We start from the raw sequence: 27,943 nt of genomic DNA on the forward strand, positions 1-27,943 counted from the left end.
TTCAGTTGGATCCACCGAGTTGTTTATTGCAATTATGTTTCATTAATAAATACAACAGAAAAATAGTCCCTTTCATGTACAGAATAAACACAAGGACTAAAACAACAACATGTTCTGCGGCCGTTTTTTTACCATCAGAACACAAAAAAATCAAGATTCAGTTTAAAGTAATTTACAACATACAACATTATCCCATTAACCTCTTGGTTATTATGAATAAAATATAAAATCTGCATTAAATCAGGTCGTACATCAGGATTATGTGACTTTCGGGGAAATGAATGGGTCAATGGAGGCTGAGGGAGGGACGTCCTACCTGAAGTACTGTCAATAGGCGATAGGGGGTGCTAATGTCCCTTTACAGAAAAATAGTCCCTTAAAAAAAGGACTTACTCAAAGAGTCTGACAAGGAAACTGAGAGTTGCTTTAGTGGTGGAGGGATGAGACACTGTTCAGACAGTGACCCGTGATGGGCACCTTTTCGAGGGAGAAGTTAATTGTTATTTTTTTAGATTTATAGCGCGTGAAGCTGACTTTCATGTGGCGTAATATAAGTCTACGAAATAAAGTCACATGTTCGTCACCTGACATGGAAAAAGATGTTACAGTCTATGGTTAGTAAAACAATAGAAGCAGCAGACTTTACAAATCATCAACAGGTTTGGACATATCTTTAATAACTGAGCATGTTCTGCGGCCGCTTGGTTCTCAACAGAACACGAAAAATCTAAAAAATCAAGATTTAGTCTTAAGTAATTTACAACGTGCAACATTATCCCACAGACCTCTTGCTTATTATTAATAAAATATAAAATCTGCTTTAAATCAGGTTGCAAATCAGGATTATGACAAAAATGATGATATCAGAGCCCTTAAGACCAAAACTGGTGATGTCTGAAAATATACAAACATTTACCATCAATAGGTATTTTATATACATTTCAAATAATAAATGTGCTTCTCTAACTATGGAAGATCTTAAAAGTCTTTTCATGGTTTATCATACTATACTGTCTAGAAGAGGGAGAGAGGGAAAGAAAAAGAGAGAGAGAGAGAGAGAGCGAGAGAGAGAGAGAGAGAGAGAGAGAGACACACACACAGACACAGACACAGACACACAGTGAGAGAGAAAGAAAAGAGAGAGAGAGAGAGAGAGAGAGAGAGAGATAGAGAGAGAGCCTCTCATCCTCTTACTAGTGTGTGTGTTTGTGTGTATGTGTATGTGTCTATGTGTGTCTGTGTGTGTGTTTGTGTATGTGTCTGTGTGTGTGTAGGTGTGTGTGTTGGTGTGTATAGGTACGGGGGCACATTTTTTTTTTCTACAACCAACGCAGACGCTGAGGCCCCCACTGAGGGCCCCCACCCTAATCCCCCCGCTGAGAGATCACAGAGATGCTGGTCCACAGCTTCCGTACGATTTTTTTTCTACAACCAACACAGACGCTGAGGCCCACCCCCATACCCCCAACCCAGGGAGGAGGTCCTCCTGGGTGAAGGAGGACCAGAAGGTGTGGAGGTGTGTCAGTGTGTCTGAGGACCCTCCTCCACCTGGGGACACTCTGTAGAAGGACAGAGAGCCAGCAGGCCGGTCCAGATACACTCCTACTCTGGTGGAGCCAGCGGGGGGGAGAGGGAGGACTGTTACTGTACCGTTGTGCTGGGCAGAGTAACCATCATCATAACAATAAAGACACCAGGACTTGTTGTTCAGTCCAAGCCTGCTGTCATCACCCCGTCCTCTCCTTGTGATTCCTCTGTATGTCACTCCTATCTCAACAGGTCCTTCCCTCTCTACCTCCCAGTAACAGCGGCCAGTCAGAGCCTCTCTACCCAACACCTGGAGCCGGGAATCAAATCTCTGTGGTCGATCCGGATACGACTGGTCCTCTCCAAACAGCGTCACCTTCCTGTTGTCCTCAGACAGAGAGAGGAGTCTGTGGGCCGTGTTGGGATCCAGTGTGAGTTCACAGGCATCTGAGGGAGAACCAGACATGATGAGCTGCTGAACCGCTCTTCATACTCATCATCATCATCATCATCATCACTTGTACTGTTCTCCTGTGCTCTTCTTCTCTTTATTCTCTTTCAGACTTTTTTTGTGATCGCTCTCTTCTTCAAACATTAACATAGAAAGACAAAAAAAATCATAGGTACTATATTGGAATCAAGTGCTGTATATTTTCCAAGCAATAGGACACATTGTGTTTAAGATAATTAAAGTTAAAGTTGATTGGAAATCCCATGTGCGAGTGAGTGGCTGTCCCAATCAAAACATTGAAATGAGGAGAAATTTGTAGAGTGCATTTACTCCCTCAATATTTACTTCACATTAACATATCATACATAGGAGCTCCAGGTGACGCATCCTTCAGATGCCCTACTAAGTGCATCTCCACGCGTGCCTATACAATTCCCCTCCTTTTGCTTCATAGAGACTAGTTCAAACCTTTACCAAATACAGTTAGCTAAAAGCGATCCTTACTTGGCAAACTATTTCCAAAAAAAACACAGCGGTATGTTTCTATGTATGTATGTAGGTAGGTAGGTAGGTAGGTAGGTAGGTAGGTAGGTAGGTAGGTGGGTGGGTGGGTGGGTGGGTGGGTGGGTGGGTGGGTATGTATGTATGTATGTATGTATGTATGTATGTATGTATGTATGTATGTATGTATGTATGTAGTTTAGTTTAGTTTAGTTTATTTGTTTATAGTTTTGTGGACAGTCCCCTTTGAGAAGGAGCAGCTTTAGCCTATTTGGCTAATTTCCAGCTGTAGTCCCCAGCCAGTTCTCAGTAGGCAACCTTCAATACATAACAGTAAAAAAAAAAAATACATTACATATATAATTACAGCAGGCCTGAGCAAAAAGGGGAAAAAGACAAACAAACATATTGCACACAGTTGGAACAAGAACAAACAGGCAAGCACAGATGATGGCAAAGATATCAAGGCAGTTCATGCAACAACAACACAAACACACAGGAGACAAGGGAAAATAGGCCACAAAGATCACATTGAAAGCACATAGGGCAGAACATGCAGGCAGGTAGCAGAGATGGAGCGGCAGCAACAATGACTAAGACTATGTTACATCAAACGCACACATCACGTCTGACAGAAGTTGATGTGTGCAATTATAGTTGTCGGACAGCCATGTTTTAAGGTGTGCTGTAAAGGTGGAATATGTATGTATATCATTGATAGTGGTAGGCAGTGAATTCCAATTTTGCATTGCTCTAACAGAAAATGATTGTTGTCCAAATGTGCTTTTTCTAAATGGGATTAGAAGGTCACCCCGTGTGGCGCTTCTGGTGATCTGATTGCTGCTGTTACGTTGGATCATGAATGACTTTAAAGGAGGAGGAGCGGTGTTATGCAGAATTTTGAAAACCAGGCAGATGTTTTTATATTTGATTACATCTTCCCAGCTCAGCAGTTTACGGTTATTTAATATATTACAATGATGTGAACTGTCAGGCTTCTGGTCCAACACTTTGAGTGTTCTCTTATAAAGAGTTGCTAATGGCTTCAATGACAAACTGTTAGTTTGCCCCCAGCTTGTCATACAGTATGTAAGATGTGACATAATCATGGCATCCATGTAAAGTTTGGCAACATTAAAAGTTAGGGAATTTCTAATATATTTAAAATTGGCTAGGCTAAACTTGACCCTGTTGCAAACTTTCTTAATGTGTGCTTTAAAAGAAAGAGCAGAATCAATGATAATGCCCAGATACTTAAATTGTGGCATAATACTTATGTTTTGACCTGATATTTTTATGTTTGACATGGTGTTACATTGTCTTTTGGTAAAAAACATTCCTACGGTTTTATTAACATTAAGTTGGAGGCAGCAATGGTTTAGCCAATTAGTGATCTGGTCCATAGCTGTGGTGAGTTTAGCAGCAGCCAGATCTTTTGTTTTGGCATGCACATATACTACAGTGTCGTCTGCATACATTTGTATTTTGATATCAGGGCAAACCAACGGCAGATCATTAATATACAGACTAAACAAAAGCGGGCCAAGTATCGATCCTTGTGCATGTATGTATGTATGTATGTATGTATGTATGTATGTATGTATGTATGTATGTATGCATGTATGAATGTATGTATATATATGTATGTATATATAAATATATATACATAAACTAAAGCGACACTTACATCTCTGTGGAACTGGTTGCAGCCTCCACACTCCACCGTGCTCCACACTGGGGGTAAACAAAGTGAGAGCAGCATGTTGAAACATTTTCCTTCATCATCTGCCGTCTCATCACGTTCTACACAACATGAGTGACAGCTGCCTCTTCAAACCACTTCATCTAGCAGCGGCTTGAATCCTCGTAGGAGACTTTGTCCCTGAGTGGTGAGCTGTCTTCTCCATACCTGAGAGTGTCCAGTCTCCAGCGTGGATCCTCCAGTCCAGCAGAGAGCAGCGCAGCTCCAGAGTCTCCTGGGTGATTGTAGCTCAGGTCCAGCTCTCTCAGATGGGAGGGGTTGAAGCTCAGAGCTGAGGCCAGAGAAGAACAGCCTTCCTGTGTGACCAGGCAGCCAGACAAGCTACACACACACACACACACACACACACACACACACACACACACACACACACACACACACACACACACACACTTTATTATATTTATTCTGGTTGAGAGCAGTTCATACTAAAGTAACCACATTTATAAAGTGTATTCATTCCATTTGGAGGACAAGGAGAACAGGAAGAGGAAGTGGGGAGATGACATCATCACAGACATCAGAACTTCCTTCACTTGGATGTGAAACAGGATCTTAAACAAATGTTCCTTTCTCAATAGCTACAACTCAATGAGATATTGTTTGGATAGAGTCAGGAGAAATCCGCTCTGTTTGGTACGCTGAGACCATTTCTTCACAGGTTCTAACATTGTGTAGAACAAGGGAGAGTTTTGTCAGCAGGCAAAAGAGCAACAGAAATGCATCGGACAAGAGCAGCACTACACCAAACTAATGTGAAGTTAATAAAGTCCATCATTAATGTTCAATATGATTCACTTTACCACGGCCAGTGATGTTCTATGGTGAGGTGTACATTATATTCAGATCACAGCACAGCTAAAGCCTCATCCCCATGTCTACGCTAATGACAACTCCTCAGCTCACATATGCTGACCAGAGTTACATAACATATAACAAACATAACATACTAGTAGTTAACAGGTCAACCCCTAACCCTCACATCAGCTGGCCAGAGCTACGTAACATATAACAAACATAACATACTAGTAGTTAACTGGTCAACCCCTAACCCTCACATCAGCGGGCCAGAGCTACATAACATATAACAAACATAACATACTAGCAGTTAACAGGTCAACCCCTAACCCTCACATCAGCTGGCCAGAGCTACGTAACATATAACAAACATAACATACTAGTTATACCTTTATGGAAGAAATGAACAATTACATTTTTATGGCAAACTATGATTATTATTAGGCCTATATATCTAATAGTAGAAAGCATCTAAAACACCTCCAAGGCTTGACACAGTGCCAGAGAGTCTGGGGTCAAGGCGTGCTGACCTCAACCTTGTGTTTTAGATTAGTTGTTGTTGACCACATGCTTAAAGGAATTTATGACTGACCGGCCGTGGGCGGACATCTCATATGGGAAACAGCTTCGTTTGTGAGTAAGTCTTAGTTAGTTGAAGTGATAGAACTCGTTATTTCCTACCAAACCCTAACCCTCACATCAGCGGGGCAGAGTTACATAACATATAACATGCATACCGTTTTGTAAGTTCGTTTTTTGATAATGGTCCAACTAGTCGTGGACCATCCCTTACATATTAAACAACCCCAAGACCCAGTTTGAAGAGGCTGAAAACTGACCTGAGAGTTTCCAGTGTACAGTGTGGACTCCCCAGTCCAGCAGAGAGCAGCTTCACTCCTGAATCCTGCAGATCATTGGTACTCAGGTCCAGCTCTTTCAGACTAGAGGAGTTGGAGCTGAGAACTGAGGCCAGAGCATCACAGCATCTCTCTGACAGATTACAGCCCTTCAGCCTTTACACAAAATAAAGAGGACAGGTTAGGAACTTTGATTAAAATAACTTACATCCTCAACTTATTACATAATGAAGAAATTGTGGTTATTCAAATTAGGTGTAAAATGTATAACAATAAGATAGTTGTTTTGCAGTGTTTGAAAAGTCGTTTTGTATATTAATATTACTTTTAGTTGCAATATTATGTATATTATGCATTGTATTGTAATACATGTTATCAGTTAATCTAAAGCGATATTTTGTGTGTAGTTGGAAGTTTTATTCCAATATTATGCATATTGTGTTGTGAGGAGAATAAACATCATAGCGATCAGGAAAACACTTTGGGAGCACGAGAACTAAGACATTATTTGTGCGCTTGGGGGTGTCAGTTGCGTGCTGCTTCACTTTATGTGTGCATTTTTATGGATGTTAATCTGTTAAATGTCTTCTGATATTGAACCTTGTGGTGTAACTGTTTGACCATTGGGTAAAACGGACCTGAGAGTGTCCAGTCTCCAGCGTTGATCCTCCAGTCCAGCAGAGAGCAGCGCAGCTCCAGAGTCTCCTGGGTGATTGTAGCTCAGGTCCAGCTCTCTCAGATGGGAGGGGTTGGAGCTCAGAGCTGAGGCCAGAGAAGCACAGCCTTCCTGTGTGATCAGGCAGAAAGACAAGCTACACACACACACACACACACACACACACACACACACACACACACACACACACACACACACACACACTTTATTATATTTATTCTTGTTGAGAGCAGTTCATACTAAAGTAACCACATTTATAAAGTGTATTCATTCCATTTGGAGGACAAGGAGAACAGGAAGAGGAAGTGGAGAGATGACATCATCACAGACATCAGAACTTCCTTCACTTGGATGTGAAACAGGATCTTTAACAAATGCTCCTTTCTCAATAGCTACAACTCAATGAGATATTGTTTGGTTTGCGTCAGGAGAAGTCCACTGTGTTTGGTACGCTGAGACCGTTTCTTCACAGGTTCTAACATTGTGTAGAACAAGGGAGAGTTTTTTCAGCAGGCAAAAGAGCAGCAGAAAGGCATCGGACATGAGCAGCACTACACAAAACTAATGTGATGTGAATAAGGTCCATCTTTAATGTTCAATATGATTCACTTTACCACGGCCAGTGATGTTCTATGGAGAGGTGTACATTATATTCAGATCACAGCACAGCTAAAGCCTCATCCCCATGTCTACACTAATGACAACTCCTCAGCTCACATCTGCTGACCAGAGTTACATAACATATAACAAATATAACATACTAGTAGTTAACAGGTCAACCCCTAACCCTCACATCAGCTGGCCAGAGCTACATAACACATAACATACATAACATACTAGTAGTTAACAGGTCAAACCCTAACCCTCACATCAGCTGGCCAGAGCTATATAACATATAACAAACATAACATACTAGTAGTTAACCCCTTATGGAAGAAATTAACAATTACATTTTTATGGCAAACTATGATTATTAATAGGCCTATATATCTAATAGTAGAAAACATCTAAAACACCTCCATGGCTTGACACAGTGCCAGAGAGTCTGGGGTCAAGGCGTGCTGACCTCAACCTCGTGTTTTAGATTAGTTGTTGTTGACCACATGCTCAAAGGAATTTATGACTGACCGGCCGTGGGCGGACATCTCATATGGGAAACAGCTTTGTTTGTGAGTAAGTCTTAGTTAGTTGAAGTGATAGAACTCGTTATTTCCTACCACACCCTAACCCTCACATCAGCGGGGCAGAGTTACATAACATATTACATGCATACCGTTTTGTAAGTTCATTTTTTGATTACGGTCCAACTAGTCGTTGACCATCCCTTACATATTAAACAACCCCAAGACCCAGTTTGAAGAGGCTGAAAACTGACCTGAGAGTTTCCAGTGGACAGTGTGGACTCCCCAGTCCAGCAGAGAGCAGCTTCACTCCTGAATCCTGCAGATCATTGGTACTCAGGTCCAGCTCTCTCAGACTAGAGGAGTTGGAGCTGACAACTGAGGCCAGAGCTTCACAGCATCTCTCTGACAGATCACAGCCCTTCAGCCTTCACATAAAATAAAGATAACAGGTTAGGAACTGCGATTAAAATAACTTATATCTTCAATTTATTACATAACGAAGAAATTGTGGTTATTCAAATTAGGTGTAAAATGTATAACAATAAGATAGTTGTTTTGCAGTGTTTGAAAAGTCGTTTTTTATATTAATATTGCTTTTAGTTGCAATATTATGTATATTATGCATTGTATTGTAATTCATGTTATCAGTTAATCTAAAGCGATTTTTTGTATGTAGTTGGAAGTTTTATTCCAATATTATGTAAATTGTGTTGTGAGGAGAATAAACATCTTAGCGATAAGGAAAACACTTTGGGAGCACGAGAACTAAAACATTATTTGTGCGCTTGGGGGTGTCAGTTGCGTGCTGCTTCACTTCATGTGCGCAGTTTTATGGATGTTAATCTGTTAAATGTTCCTTTTTCTCTTCCCTCCTCAACCCTCCCTCCCCTCCTCCTCCTTCCTGCCTCACTGCTGATGACTTTGTTACCTACTTTACCCAGAAAGTAAAGGACATTAGCTCCTTTTTTATTACTGCCACCATCCTCCCTCCCTCCACCCCCACCTCTGTCTTTACCCAATTTATCCCTCTCACCTCAGACGAGGTCAACGGAATTATAACATCTAACCATGCCACCACCTGCCCCCTTGACACTATACCTTCCTCCCTCCTCCAGGCTGTGTCAAACGACATCCTGCATTTCTCACCGCACCTATTAACTCCTCCCTCGCTTCTGGCATTGTTCCAACGTCTTTCAAGACTGCCAGAATAAATCCTCTCCTCAAAAAACCAACCCTTGATACCACTGACATCCAGAATTACAGTCCGGTATCTCTTCTTTCATTCCTCTCTAAAACATTGGAACGTGCCGTCGCTAACCAACTGTCCTCCTATCTCTCATCTAACAACCTGCTTGACCCTCACCAGTCAGGCTTCAAAAAAGCACGCTCCACTGAGACTGACTCAGTCTCCTCGTGGTGACTGAGTCCCTCCGTACGGCCAGAGCCTCGTCCCTCTCATCGGTTCTCATTCTCCTTGACCTGTCTGCAGCATTTGACACTGTGAACCACCAGATCCTCCTCGCCACTCTCGCCGAACTTGGCATAGCTGAATCTGCCATTTCCAGGTTCACATCCTACCTGATGAATCGCACTTATCAGGTAACATGGAATGACTCCTTGTCCAAACCTTGCACGCTTGATACTGGTGTCCCTCAAGGCTCTGTACTGGGGCCACTTCTGTTCTCCCTCTATACCAGATCTCTGGGCTCTGTAATTACATCTCACGGCTTTTCCTATCACTGCTATGCTGACGACACTCAGCTATTTTTCTCTTTTCCCTCATCTGACAAAGCCCTGATTGCAACACGCATATCTGAATATCTGGCAGAAGTCAGCACCTGGACAATTGCCCATCACCTGAGGCTTAACCTCAACAAGACTGGGCTCCTCCTAATACCAGGGAAAGATTGCCCACACATGGACTTACTGGTCACTGTTGAGAACATCATTGGATCTCCTTCTCCAACTGCCAAAAACCTTGGTGTAGTGTTGGACCATCAGTTATGCTGCACCGCAAACATCACTACGGTGGCCCGATCCTGCAGATTTGCACTTTACAACATCCGCAGGATCCGGCCCTTCCTCAAAATGGAAGCAGCTCAGCTTCTAGTCCAATCACTGGTCACCTCCAACCTCGACTACTGCAACTCGCTCTTGGCTGGACTCCCTGCCTCTGTGATTAAACCCTTGCAGCGCATCCAGAATGCGGCAGCGTGCCACGTGTTCAACCTACCAAAGTTCTCACATGTGTAACCCCCCTCTTCCGAGACCTCCACTGGCTCCCTGTAATAGCTCGCATCAGATTCAAGATGATGGTACTGGCATGCAAGGCATTCGATGGAACTGCCCCTGCCTACCTCCAAGCATTAGTAAAGCCACACATCCCAGCTCGATCCCTCCGCTCAACTACCTCAACTGGACGTCTGGTACCGCCATCGCTAAGAGCAAGCAAAGGTCGATCAGCGAAGTCACAGCTTTTCTCTCTTTTGGGACCTCATTGGTGGAACGAGCTCCCTACCGATGTCAGGATCGCAGAGTCGCTCACCAGCTTCCGCAAAAGACTCAAAACTCACCTGTTCAGAGTTCACCTCGACTCTGCATAGAAACCAATGCACAGCCACCATCGAACGTTGTACGTCCTGGCACTTGTACATTGCACTTATTCAAGGTACTTAATTGTGCAGCATCTACAGTAGCTGCTATCATTGCTTTACACGGGGAATGGGTTAGCCTAGCGATTGTAATACTTGCACTTGGTTCTATGAACATCGTTACTGTATCGACAGCGATATATTGTTTCACTTCTTATGACAAATGTACTTATTGTAACAAATGCACTTATTGTAAGTCGCTTTGGATAAAAGCGTCTGCTAAATGCCCTGCTAAATGTAAATGTAAATGTCTTCTGATATTGAACCTTGTGGTGTAACTGTTTGACCATTGGGTAAAATGGACCTGAGAGTTTCCAGTGTACAGTGTGGACTCCCCAGTCCAGCAGAGAGCAGCTTCACTCCTGAATCATTCAGCCGATTGGTACTCAGGTCCAGCTCTCTCAGACTAGAGGAATTGGAGCTGAGAACTGATGTCAGAGCTTCACAGCATCTCTCTGACAGATCACAGCCCTTCAGCCTTCACACAAAATAAAGAGAACAGGTTAGGAACTGTGATTAAAATAACTTACATCTTCAACTTATTACATAATGAAGAAATTGTGGTTATTCAAATTGGGTGTAAAATGTAGAAAAATACAAGATAGTTGTTTTGCAGCGTTTGAAAATTAATTTTGTATATTAATATTACTTTTTGTTGTTGTATTATGTATATTATGTATTGTAATGTTATCAGTTAATCTAAAGCGATGCTTTGTATTGTAGTGCCGAGAGACGGGATTCGGAGGCGGAGTATCCAGCACTGAGTTTTAATTAACAACTTGAAAACCAGTACATTCCAAAAACCAACAGAACTGAACTGAGACGGTCGTTCCGTCTGCTAAAAGAGTCCATGCTAAACACGCCCCCCACCCATAGTTCCGTGGGTGAATTATGTTAACCACCACACAAGGCCCCCAGAATTCAACCATAGTCAAAGTCCTTGTGACGGAAAGGGGCGACGACCCGACCCCGTCGCGAGCGGATGACAAGGGCCGAGGCAGAGTAAGCAGCAGGCACGTCGGTGCCGTCCACCAACTCGGAGCTCCCGGGGGTCAACGAGGTCAAGGGAGTCTCAGCGGTCAGTGTGGGGGGCGGCGCAGGCGGACGTCCCCGGCGTGGTTGTTGCGCCACCTCCACCTGTCTGGAAACGTCCACGTTAGCTGGCTTAATCCTATCCCAGGAAACAGTCTCAGGCCTACCCCCGACGTCTGCCACCAGGCACTTGTCGCAGTGGCGTAAAACCCTGAACGGGCCATAGTAAGGAGGACGTAGGGGACCACGGTGGGCGTCGTGGCGAATAAAGACCTAGTCCACCGCGCGCAGATCGGGGGGCATGCGGAAAGTGGGTGTGCCGTGTTGCGACGTGGGAACGGTGCTTGGCTGCCGACCATGATACCGAGGCGTCAGGAATAAAACCCCCTGTCACCCATAGGGCCTGCCCATAGACCAGCTCTGCCGATGAGGACTGCAGGTCCTCCTTAGGGGCGCACCTGAGGCCGAGCATAACCCATGGCAGCCTATCCACCCAGTCGCCATTCTTCAAGCTGGCCCATAAGGCTGCCTTCATGGAACGGTGGAAACGTTCGCACAAGCCGTTGGCCTGGGGGTGATAGGCGGTAGTGTGGTGCAGCTTGACCCCATACCCCTCAGCCACCGCATTCCAAAGTTCCGAGGTGAACTGCGAGCCCCGGTCCGAGGAGAGGTCTGAAGGATTCCCAAAGCGCGTGACCCATGTGCCGATAAACACCCGCGCCACGTCAGAAACCGACGTCGAGGAGAGGGGAACAGCTTCAGGCCAGCGGGTCATCCTGTCCACCATGGTGAAGAGGTAAGTAAACCTGTGAGATTAGGGAAGCGGTCCAACCAGGTCGACGTTGACCTGGTCAAACCTCCTCTTGGGAACAGTAAACTCTCCAAAGGGGTCCTTAATATGGCGGTGCACCTTGGGCCGTTGACAGTCAACGCATGAGCTGACCCAAAAACTAACGTCCTTTCTAAGCCCCTGCCACACAAACCTCTGGGAAACCAATTTCACCGACGGCTTCCTGCCGGGGTGGGAAAGGCCATCCAACGCCTCAAAAACGGGCCGGCGCCAGGTCACCGAGACCAGCGGTCGAGGCTGGCCCGTGGAGACGTCGCACCATAGCCTCACATCTGAGCTGCCAACCGCAACCTCCTCCAGGCGCAAACCCGTATCCAAATTCCTCAGGGTCTGGACCCCATGGTCGGAGGCCTGGCTTGCGCTCATACGGACATAATCCAGGCCCAGTTGGACGGCTCCGATGACTGTTCTTGAGAGGCAGTCTGCGACCACGTTGGACTTGCCAGCAATGTGTTGGATGTCCGTGGTGTACTTGGAGATGTACAAAAGCTGGCGCTGCTGGCGGGCAGACCACGGTTCTGCCACCTTGGACATGCAGAATGTTAGTGGCTTGTGGTCCATGAAAGCCGCAAACTCTCGGTCTTCCAGGAGGAACCGGAAGTGGCGGATCGCCAGCCAGAGTCCAAGGAGTTCCCTGTCGAATGCGCTGTATTTGTGCTCCCTGGGGGTCAACTGGCGACTGAAAAAGGCGAGCGGCTGCGACCCATTGTTCGTGCATCGCGCCAACGGCGTAGTCAGATGTGTCGGTGGTGATGGCGATGGGGGCATTATGTGACGGATGGGCCAACATGGCGGCTTGGCCCAAGGCGGCCTTCATGGCATCGAATGCCTTCTCCCTCTCCGCCATCCAGTCGACAGCCTGGCCAGGGGACTTGTCCTTGAGAGCCCCGTACAGCGGGCGCATGACATGAGCCGCCTGGCGGATGAACCGGTGGTAAAACGTCACCATCCCCAGGAATTCCCGGAGCGCCCGAGCTATGTGTGGGCGGGGGAAAGCAGAAATCGCCTCCACTTTCAACGGAAGAGGGGCGGCCCCATCTTTGTTGATGAGATGCCCCAGGAAGTGGATGGAGGACAACCCGAACAGGCACTTTGCCGGGTTGATGATCAGTCCGTGCTGGTCGAGCCTCATGAAGAGGTCGCGTAGGTGACCCTGGTGCTCCTTTTCAGAGGAGCTGGCGACCAGGATGTCATCCAAATATACGAAGACGAAAGGCATCCCCCTGAGCGCCGAGTCCATTAACCGCTGGGAGGTCTGAGCGGCGTTTTTGAGTTCGAACGGCATACGCAGGAACTCAAATAACCCGAAAGGTGTCACTACCGCCGTCTTGGCGATGTCCGAAGGATGCACTGGCACCTGGTGGTAACTGCGCACCAGGTCCAACTTCGAGAAGACCCGCTTGCCCGCCAGGTGTGCTGAGAAGTCCTGGATGTGCGGGATTGGATAGCGGTCGGGCGTGGTAGCATCGTTCAGGCGGCGGTAATCCCCACAAGGTCGCCACCCACCGTCTGGCTTGGGAACGATGTTAAGGGGTGAGGCCCAGGGGCTGTCTGAGCGGCGGATGATGCCCAGGCGCTCCATGTTGGCGAACTCTGACCTAGCGACCTTCAGGCTGTCGGGGTTAAGTCGTCGGGCCCTAGCATAGACGGGTGGGCCTTTGGTGTCTAAATGATGCTGTACGCCATGTTTCGCCGTGACCATGGAAAAGGTATGTCGGGTTATACCGGGGAACTCCCTGAGCAGGCGTTGATATTCGTCTCCTTCTGAGAGGGAGCTGGAATACCCGCCCTAAGCTGCTTGACCGCGGGCACATGCAAATGAGGAGAACGTCCGTGCGTCCACCAGGCGGTTGTTTTTGACGTCTACTAGTAGATTGTGCACACAAAGGAAATCCGCGCCGAGGAGGGGAAAGGAGATGTCGGCCGTGACGAAATCCCACCTGAATTGCTGGCCTCCAAAGCACAGGTCCGCAGTCTTTGTACCATACGTGCGGATGGGTGTGTCGTTAGCGGACCTCAACTGTGGGCCGTGGACACCAGGCGCGGTGTCCTCCACCGTAGCCTGCAGGACGCTTCTCTGAGTGCGGGTCCTCGCAAAGAAACTCGCGGCCGGAGAGAGTGTCCCTGATGAAGAATAGCCGGGTTGACGTGCCTGCACTCACAGCCACTAATGAGCGCAAGCCTTGGCGTTACCCGTCGGTTTGAAATTGCACGGGGACTGGCACCTCTTTGCCTTAGCGCCGAAACGCGCGTGAAAATAGCACACACCTGTGCTGGCGCGGCCCTTGGCGGCCACTGGGGCTCTGTTAGCTAGTCCGTCATTGTCTGGGGGATAGACACTGCGTGTTGGGGCTAGCACCTCGGGTACGAAACTCCGAGCAGCCTGGAAAAACCGGTCGGCTTCTTCTGCCAACGCGCGTGGCTCAGTAATCCTCGTGCCCGTGAGTGCCGTCCGGACCTGCGGTGGCATGTGTTGGAGGAACAGTTCTATGAAGAGGAAGTTAGGCTCTTCCGCACCTGCTGGGTGCGGAAGAGCCTAACTGGTGCATCTTCATATGCTCAGAGTGTTTGCTGTCCCCGAGGCCCCGAATAGCCAACAACCGTTGGGCCTGCTCTGTCTGCGAGAGCTCAAAAGTCTTCAAGAGGAAGGCTTTGAGGTCTCTGTACTTGCCCTGGTTCGGGGGATTCGCAATGAAATTCGCTGCCCGGGTCGCAGTTGATCTCCCCAGCGCCGATACGACGTGGTAATAGCGTGCGGTGTCGTCCGTGACGTCACGGATGGCGAACTGCGCCTCCGTCTGCGCGAACCACGCCGTCTGTGAAAACTCCCAGAACTCCGGCAACTTGATAAAAGCGTTTTTTGCCATGTTCGTTTTGGTCCCTGAAGCTTCAGCGAGACCTACGTCACCAGTGTAGTGCCGAGAGACGGGAGTCGGAGGCGGAGTATCCAGCACTGAGTTTTAATTAACAACTTGAAAACCAGTACATTCCAAAAACCAACAGGACTGAACTTTTAGCAGACGGTCGTTCCGTCTGCTAAAAGATTCTGCTAAACACGCCCCCCACCCATAGCTCCGTGGGTGAATTATGTTAACAACCAGAGTATATAATTAGAAGATTTATTCCATCATTATGTATACTGTGTTGTGAGGAGAATAAACATCACAGCGATCAGGAAAACACTTGGCGAGCACGGAAGAACTAAAGGTACAGCCACACTGAACGCGTTACGTGCGTAGGATTAGGCCTAACCTGCCGTTTCATCATTGTGTGTCACAAAAATGGTTCAACGCACCTACGGAGCTAGATGAGCCCGCCCAAAACTTATTTTCCCCCGCTACTTTTCATTTGCTCCACAAACATGGCTGAGATCACCACCATCGCTGCTCTGTATATGTTGTGGGAGTTTGAGGAGAGTATGAAACCCAAATGCCATCGTGTTTGGGTGCATGACATCCTCCGTAGGTGCTCATAGCTGGGTGAGTTTCACCACCTCCTCCAGGAACTCCGCCTGGATGACGGCCGGTTCCAGCAGTATTTTCGGTTGACTGGGGCCATGTTCGATGACCTGCTAGCCCGGGTTGGTGTCAGGATCTCCCGTCAGGACACCAACTACAGGCGCTCCATATCAGCTGCGGAGCGCCTGTCCTCCGTCTCTCTGCCGGTGACGTCGGGTCAAGCTCAACGCTGATTGGCTATCGCGGCTAAGCGTCACGCGTAGGAGCCTAAAAAGTTCAATTATTTGAACTCCGCGCATAGGTGCGTTTGGCACGTAGGTGCGTTGGGCACGTTATATAGGTGCATAAAACGCGTCTAACGTTCCTAAAGTGCTACTTTAGTGCATGTAACACATGTACGCCCCAAAAACCAATGGTTCCCAATGCAAAATTGCGGATTTTCAATGCCTTTAACGAGGATGTTCAGTGTTGCCGTACCTTTAGACAGCATTTGTGTGCTTGGGGGTGTCAGTTTCGTGCTGCTTTACTTTACGTGCACACTTTGATGGATGTAAATCTGTTGAATGTCTTCTGATATTGCACCTTGTGGTGTAACTGTTTGACCATTGGGTGAAACTGACCTGAGAGTTTCCAGTGTACAGTGTGGACTCCCCAGTCCAGCAGAGAGCAGCTTCACTCCTGAATCCTGCAGATCATTGGTACTCAGGTCCAACTCCCTCAGACTAGAGGAGTTGGAGCTGAGAACTGAGGCCAGAGCTTCACAGCATCTCTCCGATAGATCACAGCCCTTCAGCCTTCACACAAAATAAAGAGAACATGTCAGGAACTGTGATTAAAATAAAATACATCTTTAAGTTATTCAATAATGAAGGAATGTTATTAGTTTAACAAAAAACCTAAATAATTAGATGTATAAATGAATACTCCTTCTATATTCTATTGTTCTGAATATTCTCTGATGTGTACTATAATACATTACACGTTAATAGGACACCTACAGAGATGTTTTGTATATTATTATAACTAGTATGTTTATTCTGTTATGAGCAGAATAGTAATAGATGTTGTACTGAACCTACAGAAATCTTTTTCATATTATTTTAACCTTATATTCCAGTTGTATTTATATTGTGCAGTGTGTATTGTAATACATGTTATTAGTGAACCTACAGAGATGTTTTGGAGGCTTTGACCACTGGCAGCAGCCTGAGAAGACCATCTTCTGAAGCAGAATATTTTTTCAGGTCAAACACGTCCATCTCCTCTTCTGATGTCAGTAAGATGAAGACCAGAGCTGACCACTGAGCAGGGGAGAGAGATTCTCCGGAGAGACTTCCTGATGTCAGGTACTGTTGGATCTCCTTCACTAGAGAACAGTCGTTCAGCTCATTCAGACAGTGGAACAGATTGATGCTTCTCTCTGGAGATAGGTCTCCTTTTATCTTCTCCTTGATGTAAGACACTGTTCCCTTATTGGTCTTTGACCTACTTCCTGTCAGTCGCAGCAGACCTGTTTTAATCGGAGTGGTCAGTAATCTTTTTTTCTGTCCCAGCAGACCTCGTAGGACAATCTGATTGGTCTCCAGAGAGAGGCCCAGGAGGAAGCGGAGGAACAAGTCCAGGTGTCCGTTCTCACTCTGTAAGGCCTTGTCCACAGCACTCTGGTAGAGGAGGAGTTCATCTTTCCTGGAGTTTGAGAGCAGATTTACACCAGTATCGATGAAGGACAAAAAGACATAAAGGGCAGCCAGAAACTCCTGGATGCTCAGATGGACAAAGCAGAACACCTTGTCCTGGTACAGCCCACACTCCTCTTTAAAGATCTGGGTGAACACTCCTGAGTACACTGAGGCTGCTCTGATATCGATGTCACACTCTGCCATATCTGCCTCGTAGAAGATCAGGTTCCCTTTCTCCAGCTGGTTAAAAGCAAGTTTTCCCAGAGAAACAATGATCTCCTTGCTCTCTGAACTCCAGTCTGGATCTGTTTCAGCCCTCCCATGGTACTTCCTGTCCCCCTGTATGGACTGAACCCTCAGGAAGTGGCTGTACATCTGAGTCACGGTCTTGGGCATCTCTTCGATCTCGGATTTTTTGAAGATGTCTTCCAGAACTGAAGCAGTGATCCAACAGAAGACTGGGATGTGACACATGATGTGGAGGCTTCGTGATTTCTTGACGTGGGAGATGATTGTGCTGGCCAGCGTCTCCTCTCTGAATCTCTTCCTGAAGTACTCCTCCTTCTGTTGGTCGGTGAACCCCCTCACCTCTGTCACCATGTCAACACACTCAGCAGGGATCTGATTGGCTGCCGCAGGGCGTGTGGTTATCCAGATGCGAGCGGAGGGAAGCAGGTCGCCCCTGATGAGGTTTGTCAGCAGCACGTCCACCGAGGTGGACTTATTGGCATCATTCCATATCGGGTTGTTCTGGAAGCCCAGAGGATATCGACACTCATCCAGACCATCCAAGATGAAGACAACTTGGAGCCTGTCGAATCTGCAGATTCCAGCTTCTTTGGTCTCAATAAAGAGGTGATGAAGAAGTTCCACCAAGCTAAACTCTTTCCCTTTCAGTAAATTCAGCTCTCTGAAAGTGAGGAGAAATGTATAGTGTATGTCCTGGTTGGTTTTGCCTTCAGCCCAGTCCAGAGTGAACTTGTGTGTTAAGACGGTTTTACCAATGCCGGCCACTCCAGTTGTCATCATTGTTCTTATTGGTTGATCGTGTCCAGGTAAGGGTTTAAATATGTCTTCACATCTGATTGGTGTTTCTTCCTTGGCTGGTTTCCTGGAAGCTGTTTCAATCAGTCTGACCTCATGTTCCTTGTTGATCCCACTGCCTCTCTCTGTGATGAAGATCTCTGTGTAGAAGTCGTTCAGATCTGTTTGCTTTCCTGCTTTACCGATTCCCTCAAACACACACCTGAACTTCTTCTTCAAATGAGCCTTGATTTTATTTTGGCAATTGACAGCATCAGATCCTAAATTAGAAAAACATCAGATGACATCAGTTAGTGGATGGTGATCAGTGGGGCCAGGTCAATATTTCCTGTTAAATTATCAACTTCATGATATTTAGTGGCTTCATTACTTGTGTTCGGAAAAGCTGGTTGTGAAGGACTGCATGTTACAGATACAAAATGGTAAGGACTATTATTTCAACAGCAATATGATTGGTCTAATGGTAGTAATAATGATAGTGAATCAGTGTAAAGTGATTTGCTATGCTGATACAACAAGACAGGGTTTCAGACAGAGTTGTTCTGCTGTTGATCACCAGTATAATGTTTAATGTTAATGTGGCTTCATAACTTGTGGTCGGAGAAGCTGGTCGTGACAAAGACTGCATGTTACAGATTCAAAATGTTCAGGACTTTTTTTTTTCCACAGCAATATGATTGGTCTAATGATAATAATAGTGATAGTGAATTGGTGTAAAATGACATGCTGATATAACGAGATAGTGTTGCATCTCTTCCAAAGAGTTATTCTGCTGTTGATCTGCAGTTTATGTTTAATATTATTAATAATAATAATAATAATAATTACATTGAATAACATTTTATTTCAAGGCACCTTTCATGACTCCCAAGGTCACCTTACATTTCATTAGACAATCTAGGGTCAAAAACATCAAGAGCTGCATCGCCAACAGCATGATCAAAACAAGACATAAGACCCAAGTAGGAGGGGGTAGGAACAGTGAGGAGACCCAGGTAGGAGGGGGCAAGAACATGGAGGAGACCCAGGTAGGAGGGGGTAAGAACAGTGAGGAGACCCAGGTAGGAGGGGGTAAGAACAGTGAGGAGACCCAGGTAGGAGGGGGTAAGAATAGTGAGGAGACCCAGGTAGGAGGGGGTAAGAACAGCAGTGAGAAGACCCAGTAGGAGGGGGTAAGAACACTGAGGAGACCCAGGTAGGAGGGGGTAAGAACAGTGAGGAGACCCAGGTAGGAGGGGGTAAGAACAGCAGCACAACGGGGATACGAGGGGAACCCACGGTAGGGGGTCATAACAGCGAGCAGGCCAGTGGAATCACATGTGTTTTGAGGAGTGATTTCAATGTTGTCAGGGTGTCTCTTTCAGTTCAGCTCAGAGCCCTAGCACCCACGGTGCTGAGAGCCCTACATTTACATTTACATTTAGGGCATTTAGCAGACGCTTTTATCCATAGCGACTTACAATAAGTGCATTTGTTACAATAAGTACATTTGTCATAAGAGGAGAAAAAATATATCGCTGTCGGTACAGTAAAGACGTTCATAGAACCAAGCCCTAGCACCCACGGTGCTACGAGCCTTAGCACCCACGGTGCTGAGGCGGGAGGTCGGGACGGTGAAGACCAGCTGAGGATGACAAAGGGAGCGGCAGGGCCTGTCCTCCTGGAGGAGGTCGGGGAGATAAGTGGGGGCCACGTTGTGGAGGGCTTTGTCGGTGAGCAGAAAGGTTTTAATGTCAATTCCGGTGTTGGACAGGGAGCCAGTGTAGTTGGACGAGAATGGGGGTGATGTGGTCGGTGGAATTGGTGCTGCTAATGATGATGTTTAGCATTCTTTAAGCTGAGACCCCCACTATTACCCTTTATATCTGGATCAAACCATTTAACCTGATACCCCACAAAAACCCCACATACTGGATCAAACCATTTAACCCCAAAGAGGAAAGATTGTCTCCACATGGAAGTGTGAAATGTAAAAGTCTCACATTATGTCATTTAGTCTGAAGAGAACAAATAATAATATCCTACTGCTCATCAAAATGTGTATTTCTTCTCTGTTTTCAAGATAAGAGTCTCTTACCGCCCCCCAGTGTGTCGGCCAGTTCCTCCTGGTTCATCTCCATCAGGCAGAGCTTTGTGATGTCCACCACTCCCTCTATGGCGCGCCTCCTCTGCTCCTCATTCTTACCATCCACCTCCTCCTCCTCCACTCTCTGACCCTCAGAGCATTGTGGGTAATCTGAGAAGAGATCCCTCCAGAGCTTCTTCAGCTCCTTGTCTAGAAAAGCGTGTGCGTTCTCCTCAGCCCTCTGGAACAGAACAACCATCAAGGAGAACTTTACTCTGAACTAACTGAGACATCAGAAGCATCTGTCCTGGATCCATGTCCCGCTGGACAAGAGATGCTTTCTAATGTCCATGGAGAGCTGAAGTCAAACGTCTTGGTGGACATTTACACACCTTGATCAGCTCTGTTTGATGCTGCTGTAGAGACTGAGCGCTGGTAACCTTTGACCTCTTCTGGTGTCTGTGGGGGATCACGTGCACACACGCACACACACACACACACACACACACACACACACACACACAATTATATTTCGCCAGACTTGTAGACATCAGTATCAGTAGAGTCTGATAACAACCAACTGGTCCGGTTTCCTCGTCTGTTTGAATGTCCTACCTCTCCTCTCTGGAGGGGCGTCCATCTTTAAAGTTCAATGGTATACCCATAGAGCGGTCACTCTTCATGGAGACACAGCTGGGTCCAGGGGAGTCTGCTCTCTCCTTCTTGGCTCTTCTACAAAAACAAAAACCAGGATTTATGGACTTTTGGTAGAAGTTGTATCTTTATGATCTCTGATAAATCCTCACCTCCTCTCAATAGACTGGTTTCCATCTTTAAAGTTATCACAATGTTCCATAGGGGGGGCACTCTCAAAGGAGTCACAGCTGGAGCTGGATCCAGGGGAGTCTGCTCTCTGCTGCTTCTCTGGGCTTCAACACCCCCCCACACACACACACACACACACACACACACACACACACACACACACACACACACAATTATGTTTCCCCAGACTTGTAGATATCAGTATCAGTAGAGTCTGATAACAACAGACTGGTCTGTTTTCATCGTCTGTTTGAAACCCCTACCTCTCCTCTCTGGAGGGGCGTCCATCTTTAAAGTTCAATGGTATACCTATAGAGTGGTCACTCTTCATGGAGACACAGCTGGGTCCAGGGGAGTCTGCTCTCTGCTGCTGCTCTTGGCTTCAACACACACACACACACACACACACACACACACACACACGCACACACACACAGCTTTTACTCAGGCTAATGATGTCATGATGTATGACTGCTGAGCTCTGAGATGGACAACAGTCACAGACAGAGAGATCCTCTCCTTACCTCTTAGCTTTGCTCCGGCGGCCATGTTCCCCAGACAGAGTGGTCTTAGAGGCAGGACCCCCCTCCTCTCTCTCCTCATCCATAGTAGACTGGAGACCTGGACACAAACACAACTCCATATTGTTTCTACTGCCACTCAGCGTTGGTTTACTCTCTGCTTTTATATGAGCTGTGTATTCTGCTCACAGGGGGCCGTTGTCTCTGTTAACTTTGGACAAGACGCAGACACAGACGCAGATTCATAGACGCCGATTCATAGACCTTCTCAATCCCAGACATTTCTCATATACTCTTTAAAAAAGTATCATCATTCAACAAAGAAGGTCTCTAAAGGCTACAAAATGTGTCTGATAAGATCAAGTTCACCATGCGGATATCATACCAACTGATCCCTGTGCTGGTTAAACCGCTCTGAAGGCAGGACCATACATGGACTTCCTCATGTGGTGACATCACAACCAGATCTGGGAGGCAGGCCCACAGAGAACAAGACCCGGTAAGAGAGGACGTTTAAACACCTTCACAAAGCAAGATGTCAAGAAGATATCATAATACTGCACCACAAATATAACAGCTGTACATTCTGTCCTAAGTACCTTTAAAGTCACCCAAGGACACAAGGAGACACAAGAAGAAAAAGTCATTATTAACGTCAACCTGACACCTGACTCCATCATGCGCGGAGCTAAGGGGTGGCTTTCGGGACTGAAGCCCCGAATCTCACGTCAAAAGCCCCGGATCTTTTTTAAGCTTTTGAAGGTATGACAACCCTGACATGTTCCCTCATGTTTCGACTGGTAGTGATTTTCACCTCTTGAATTTGATTTATTTTAATTTTGAAAGAAACAACACATGGAAGCAATGGAAAATGCTATCTCTCGTTCGGTTGTTTAGAACGGTTGCCAGGACAACGTGACGTTTTCTAAACATTCACGTCTCTCAGCAGTCTTGGTAAAGTAGCCTCAGGGTGTGTAACAAACATTACCATGGACGTTAGAAATTATTGTTCTAAACCAACATCCAGTGATACCGTAGTAGCAGCAGCCCCTGCCAATGACCTGTCAAATGTTTCAGGTCAGTGAGATCACCTTGATGTGCTGGTGCTAGTGCTAAATAGCCTGCATCGGCTAGCTAGGCTGCTATGATAATTACTCCTTTCACACAAAATAGATTACCAGCGTTGTTTAAAATGTCAAAAATCTGTTTTTCTGATTGCGATTCTGTCTCAGCCAATATTGTACAGTGTTGTGTGTTACCAAATGTTACCTTAAATTTAATGTTGAGGTCCACTGAACATCATGAAGAGGTAAAAAATATCCATGTCTGACATATCGGTTATTTTAAACTCAAACTTTATTAATGATTTAGATAAGAAATGTACAGATATCTCGTTGCTGCATTCGCTGTTTGACCAGCAGCCAACATGTTACCGATGTTACCGATGCGCGGCGGGTGCTAGACCGTCTTGTTGACTTTCAGCTTGCGTCCATATCCACGTTCATTGAACTTTGACCCCTTTTTAAATGAGTTCTACCAGAGTGATAGATGCGGACCAACTTCTAAAACAATGTAGTACTTATTTGTGTGCATATGTTTAATACTTCAGTGCATTATCATTATCATTTTAAATTAAAATAAAATTGATAATGATAATGCACTGATATTTCAGTCAGTGAGTAGGCCTAATGATGTTGTTAATCTAGATGGATTCATTTTAAAAAATAATATTTATTTTGATCTACTTTTAGCCCTATTTGTATTAATTATATTATCTGATATTATATTATATATTTAAATTTGATTGTATCATATCATATTATATAGTCCAAATTTTCATGCGTCTACTTTGTTACACAGATGAGTCAGGTGAAATCAGGGAAGAGGCAGAAGAGACGTCACAGCAAGGGACAGCCAGTGGAATTGCTAGGTGTTTGATCCCAGAAGGAGACCAAAACAGGGCAGTGGAAGAACAGGCCGAGCTAGGGGCAGCAGGTGGAATGGCAGGGTGTGACCTAGGATCTCCAGAAAGTGGTCCGAAGCAGGTGCGCCTGTCACAATATCCCTTCAGCCAGTTTGGATCTCAGAAAAGAGCTTTCAACAAAAATTGGTTTGAACAATTCAAATGGCTTGAGTATTCTGCAGAGGGCAATTCTGCATTCTGCTTTTCCTGCCGTGTATTTGGAAAGCAGAATAAAAGCAATAATAAAGATTCACTCAGTGGATCTGGTTTTTCCAACTGGAAAAGGGCTTTGGATACATTCCGGGAGCATGAAAAGAGAACCTTCCATGTCTCAACCATGTCCTGCTGGCATGGCTTCAAAACCACAAAGAGCAAAGGAGATGTGATAACGCAGCTTCATGCTGCAAATGCAGCTGAAATTTAAGAAAGAAGAGAATACCTTCGGCGAATTGAAGCCATCACCACCTTCCTTGGCAAACAAGGAATTCCATTTAGAGGCCATGATGAGCAAGAGTCTAGCCTTAATCAAGGCAACTTCTTGGAATGCTTCAAGTTCCTTAACAAATTCGATCTTTTTTTACAAAATTACACTCCGAGTTAAGCTGCCACCAATCTTTCTCATTTTTCCCAAAATGAGATGATCACAAGTGTTTCAAGAGAGGTTACAGGGAACATAGTGAAGCAGATAAAGGCGGAAGGAATGGACTCTGTAGTGGCAGAGGAGGCCAGAGACGGACACACTGAGCAGCTTGCTGTGTGGGCGTTTCGTGACCAAAGAGGGCCAAGTCACAGAAGGTTTTCATGGGCTATGGAAACTGAAGGGATTTGATGCCAAGTCCATTACAGATGCAATTGAGGAACTGTTGCAGTCACACACGTTGGGAGGTCTGCTGTGTGTTGCCCAAGCTTATGACGGTGCATCCGTCATGAGTGGAGAAGTGGGGGTGTGCAGGCCCGCTTCAGGGAGCTACACCCTGAAGCAGTATATGTGCACTGCTATGCACACCAATTGAATCTTGTTTTGTGCTATACATGCAAAGCAGTACCAGCGGCTTCCAAGTTCTTTGAGCTGTTGGAAAATCTGTACACCACTTTCAGTACTTCCCAAGTGAACCACGACAAGTTCCTAGAAGTACAGAAAGAACACCATCTGAACTGGTGCAGCTCTCCACCACAGGATGGGCATGCAAGCTGAGGTCTATCAAAGCTGTGCTGAGAAACCTTCCTGCCGTCCTGTCCTGCCTCAGCTCAACAAAGACCTCCATGAACAAGGGGATCCTATCAAACCTCTGCAGGCCAAAGACGATGTACATGCTGCTCATGTTTTCCAAACTCCTTGGAATAACGGAAGGATTACACAGGTATCTTCAGGGGGAAAGTGTGGACTTGGGCAAAGCTGCCCAGTAAGAAATGGCAGTACATCAGACTTTGAAACGGCTCCGCACAGATGATAGTGCTGAGGAGATGTTCAGAAGTTCCATGGTCTTATGTGAGGAACATCATATTCAGCTTCCAGCTGGTCCCAGACAAAAGCAAAAACGCTTTGGTGATTTTGTGGTGGAGTCAGCCTGTGGATCAACCTCAAGCATGACCAGTTCAGATGATTTCAAATGTCAGCTTTTTTATCCATGCCTGGACAGGATGTTGGAGGAGCTCACCTGTCGGTTTTCAAGTGTGGGAGAAGAGATTATGTCCGGTATTCAAGCCTGCAACCCAACATCTGAGGTCTTTCTCTCTGAAGATTTCCTCAAAAACCTTGCCCTCCATTACAAGATTGAGCTGAGGTCAGAAGAAGTTCTGGTGGGTACAACATTAATCAGGAGAAAGATGGAAACCCAGACCATCCCTGACACTGCTAGTGTCTTCCAAATGCTGGATGCTGACATGTTTCCCACTCTCAGAGCTGTAGTTAAAGTTGCTTTGACTATTCCAGTCAGCAGATGTAGCTGTGAGCGTTCCTTCGGTGCCTTGCGGCGCCTTCACACTTGGCTTAGGAGCACTATGGGGCAAGAAAGGCTCAACGACCTGGCCGTTATGATGATTGAAAGAGAAAACGTGTCCGTCATAAGCAGGGATAGCGTAATTGACAGGTTTGCTAATCTCAAACCACGCAGTTATAGCCTTATGTTGCCACCACAAAACTAAGATAATCACTGCGGTAGGGTAGACAATAGTTGATATGGAGTGTGAAGAAGAAATTAAATGAGTAGTGTAAGAATCCATAGAAGAACAGACAGATAAGAGAAAAAAAATGGGGTCGGAATAAGATGAATCATTTTTAGACTTGATTCCTTCAGTTAAAACATTTTGGCTCAGCTTTAATACAGTTAATTGAATCAGTCTCTCACCATAATTCATTCAATATTTTATGCATTCATTCAGTCATTCAATTTGTTCTCATTTACAATAAAGAGATGTACCAACTAAGGAATGTGAATCTTGTTTCACAATACTTTGCATTTGTAATATGTTTTCTTTCCATTAAATAGAGTCGCCTTATCGGAGAAACCTTTCAGTCTCTTCCTTTTTTTAAAATAAAAAATAAAAATGGCATTTAACATGACAAGGCACTTTGAATCTACTGAAAGTTAGTCTCAAATTATAAGTCTCAATTTTCCCATTGTAGTTTACATAAAAATCTCTAGAAGTCAATAGTTAAGTGGTTATTATTTCTTTCCATTAAATAGTATTGTCTTGAGCAGGCCCTGCAACTGAAAAGGTAGACTATGAATTAGAAGAGATTTAGGATTTGCTAATGTCCAGCAGGTCACCCTAAAATGGACTAGAATGCAGGAAATTGCAATTTAGAAATTCAAACTTTTCAGGGGGAGGATCCCCAGACCCCCCTCTGGGCTAAGCCCCGGATGTACACAAAGTCTGGCTCCGCCTCTGGACTCCATGCTGGAAGGTTCTGGGTTCGATCCCCAAAGCCCACAGTCTAACATGTATCATTCTACAGAGCAGAAATCTTAAAAATGTTCAACCGACTGATAAGATTCAAAGTTATTCATATTTATGATCTATTACAGATAAGAGTGGACTACAGTATCTTAATCTTCTTCCTACAGTGATAAAGTCAGCCAAACCAAACCATCCGACTCATAACAAGGAAATGGTGAACCAACCAGTTGGACCAGTTCCCCTCCCAGTTCATACTCCTCCCAGACTAACCTCTTATAGGCGGCTGATCCATGACCTCATTCAGTGATGAATAGTAATCACTGTTTTAAATATGAAGAATGGACAGAGAGCTCTGAGCTCTGTCCACTCTGAGTACAGAATACTCAGTGGACAGAGTACTCAGAGTGGACAGAGTACTCAGAGTTCACACACACACACACACACACAAAAGAAAAAAAGGCACAAACGGTCTACTCTTCTGCAGTCTGTGATTCATTCAACACCGGTGGTAGTAAAGTGGATCATTTTGCTAGGTCCGTTTTGAAACGCTCGAAAAGGTGCACTGCAGCACCACCTGCTGGTGAGAGGATGTCAGTGTGATTGGCTGAGCTGAAGAACACTAACCAGTCGTCACCAGTGACTTCTGTGTTGAGGAGGTCGTGGCAGTGTTAATTGACCTTGAAGGTCATATCCCTCTCATACAAGTCATGCTCTCAGATATAGAGTAGGCCTACACTACTGCAGAATGATGCAGGCCCACAGAGAACAACACCCAGTACAAGATGACGTTTAAACACCTTCACTAACCAAGATGGCCGTCTTCCTGTTGAAATAATGTAATAATGATACCGCACTACACTAACAACTGTCCATTCTATCCTCAGTACCTTTAAAGGTAACACAGGACTTTTGATTAAGAACCAATACTGAATCTGACAAAACAGTCATTATTAACCTCAACCTGACGCTTGACTCAAGGCTGAAAGTTTCTGGGTTCGATCCCCAAAGCCCACAGTCTAACACGTAGCATTCTACAGAGCAGGAATCTTCAAAATTATTCAATAGTAATTTTGACAAATAGCAATGTATCCATACATTGACTAACGTTTTTAACCATGTGGTTTTACAGGAAACTAACTATCAACCTATTGATAAGACTAAAAGTTATTCATATTTATGATCTATGATGGATCAGAGTGGACTACAGTACCTTAGTCGTCTTACTGCTGTGATGAAGTGAGCCACAAAAAAAAAGTAT

At 45.5% G+C, this 27,943-nt stretch overlaps 1 protein-coding gene across 4 annotated transcripts; it reads right to left on the reverse strand.

Moving 5' to 3' along the window:
- On the reverse strand, positions 1 to 27,943 carry LOC307084081 (uncharacterized protein). Of its 4 annotated transcripts, none has more exons than XM_079748236.1 (16): positions 27,896 to 27,943; positions 21,825 to 21,921; positions 21,564 to 21,680; positions 21,282 to 21,404; positions 21,091 to 21,207; positions 20,868 to 20,934; positions 20,488 to 20,716; positions 16,858 to 18,670; positions 16,308 to 16,481; positions 10,652 to 10,825; positions 7,948 to 8,121; positions 6,535 to 6,708; positions 5,879 to 6,052; positions 4,389 to 4,562; positions 4,167 to 4,213; positions 1 to 1,974 (listed from the first exon to the last, which is right to left on the reverse strand). In XM_079748236.1, exons 2-16 carry the CDS (start codon positions 21,905 to 21,907, stop codon positions 1,385 to 1,387), a joined length of 4,230 nt encoding a protein of 1,409 aa, XP_079604362.1. In that variant the 5' UTR covers positions 21,908 to 21,921; positions 27,896 to 27,943; the 3' UTR covers positions 1 to 1,384. The 4 variants fall into 4 exon arrangements, with proteins under 4 accessions (XP_079604362.1, XP_079604363.1, XP_079604364.1 ...); XM_079748237.1 differs by lacking the exon at positions 27,896 to 27,943 and adding an exon at positions 22,207 to 22,535; XM_079748238.1 differs by lacking the exon at positions 7,948 to 8,121.

Source organism: Pollachius pollachius (assembly GCF_949987615.1).
Source record: "Pollachius pollachius genome assembly, chromosome: 12".
Lineage (NCBI taxonomy): Eukaryota > Metazoa > Chordata > Actinopteri > Gadiformes > Gadidae > Pollachius > Pollachius pollachius.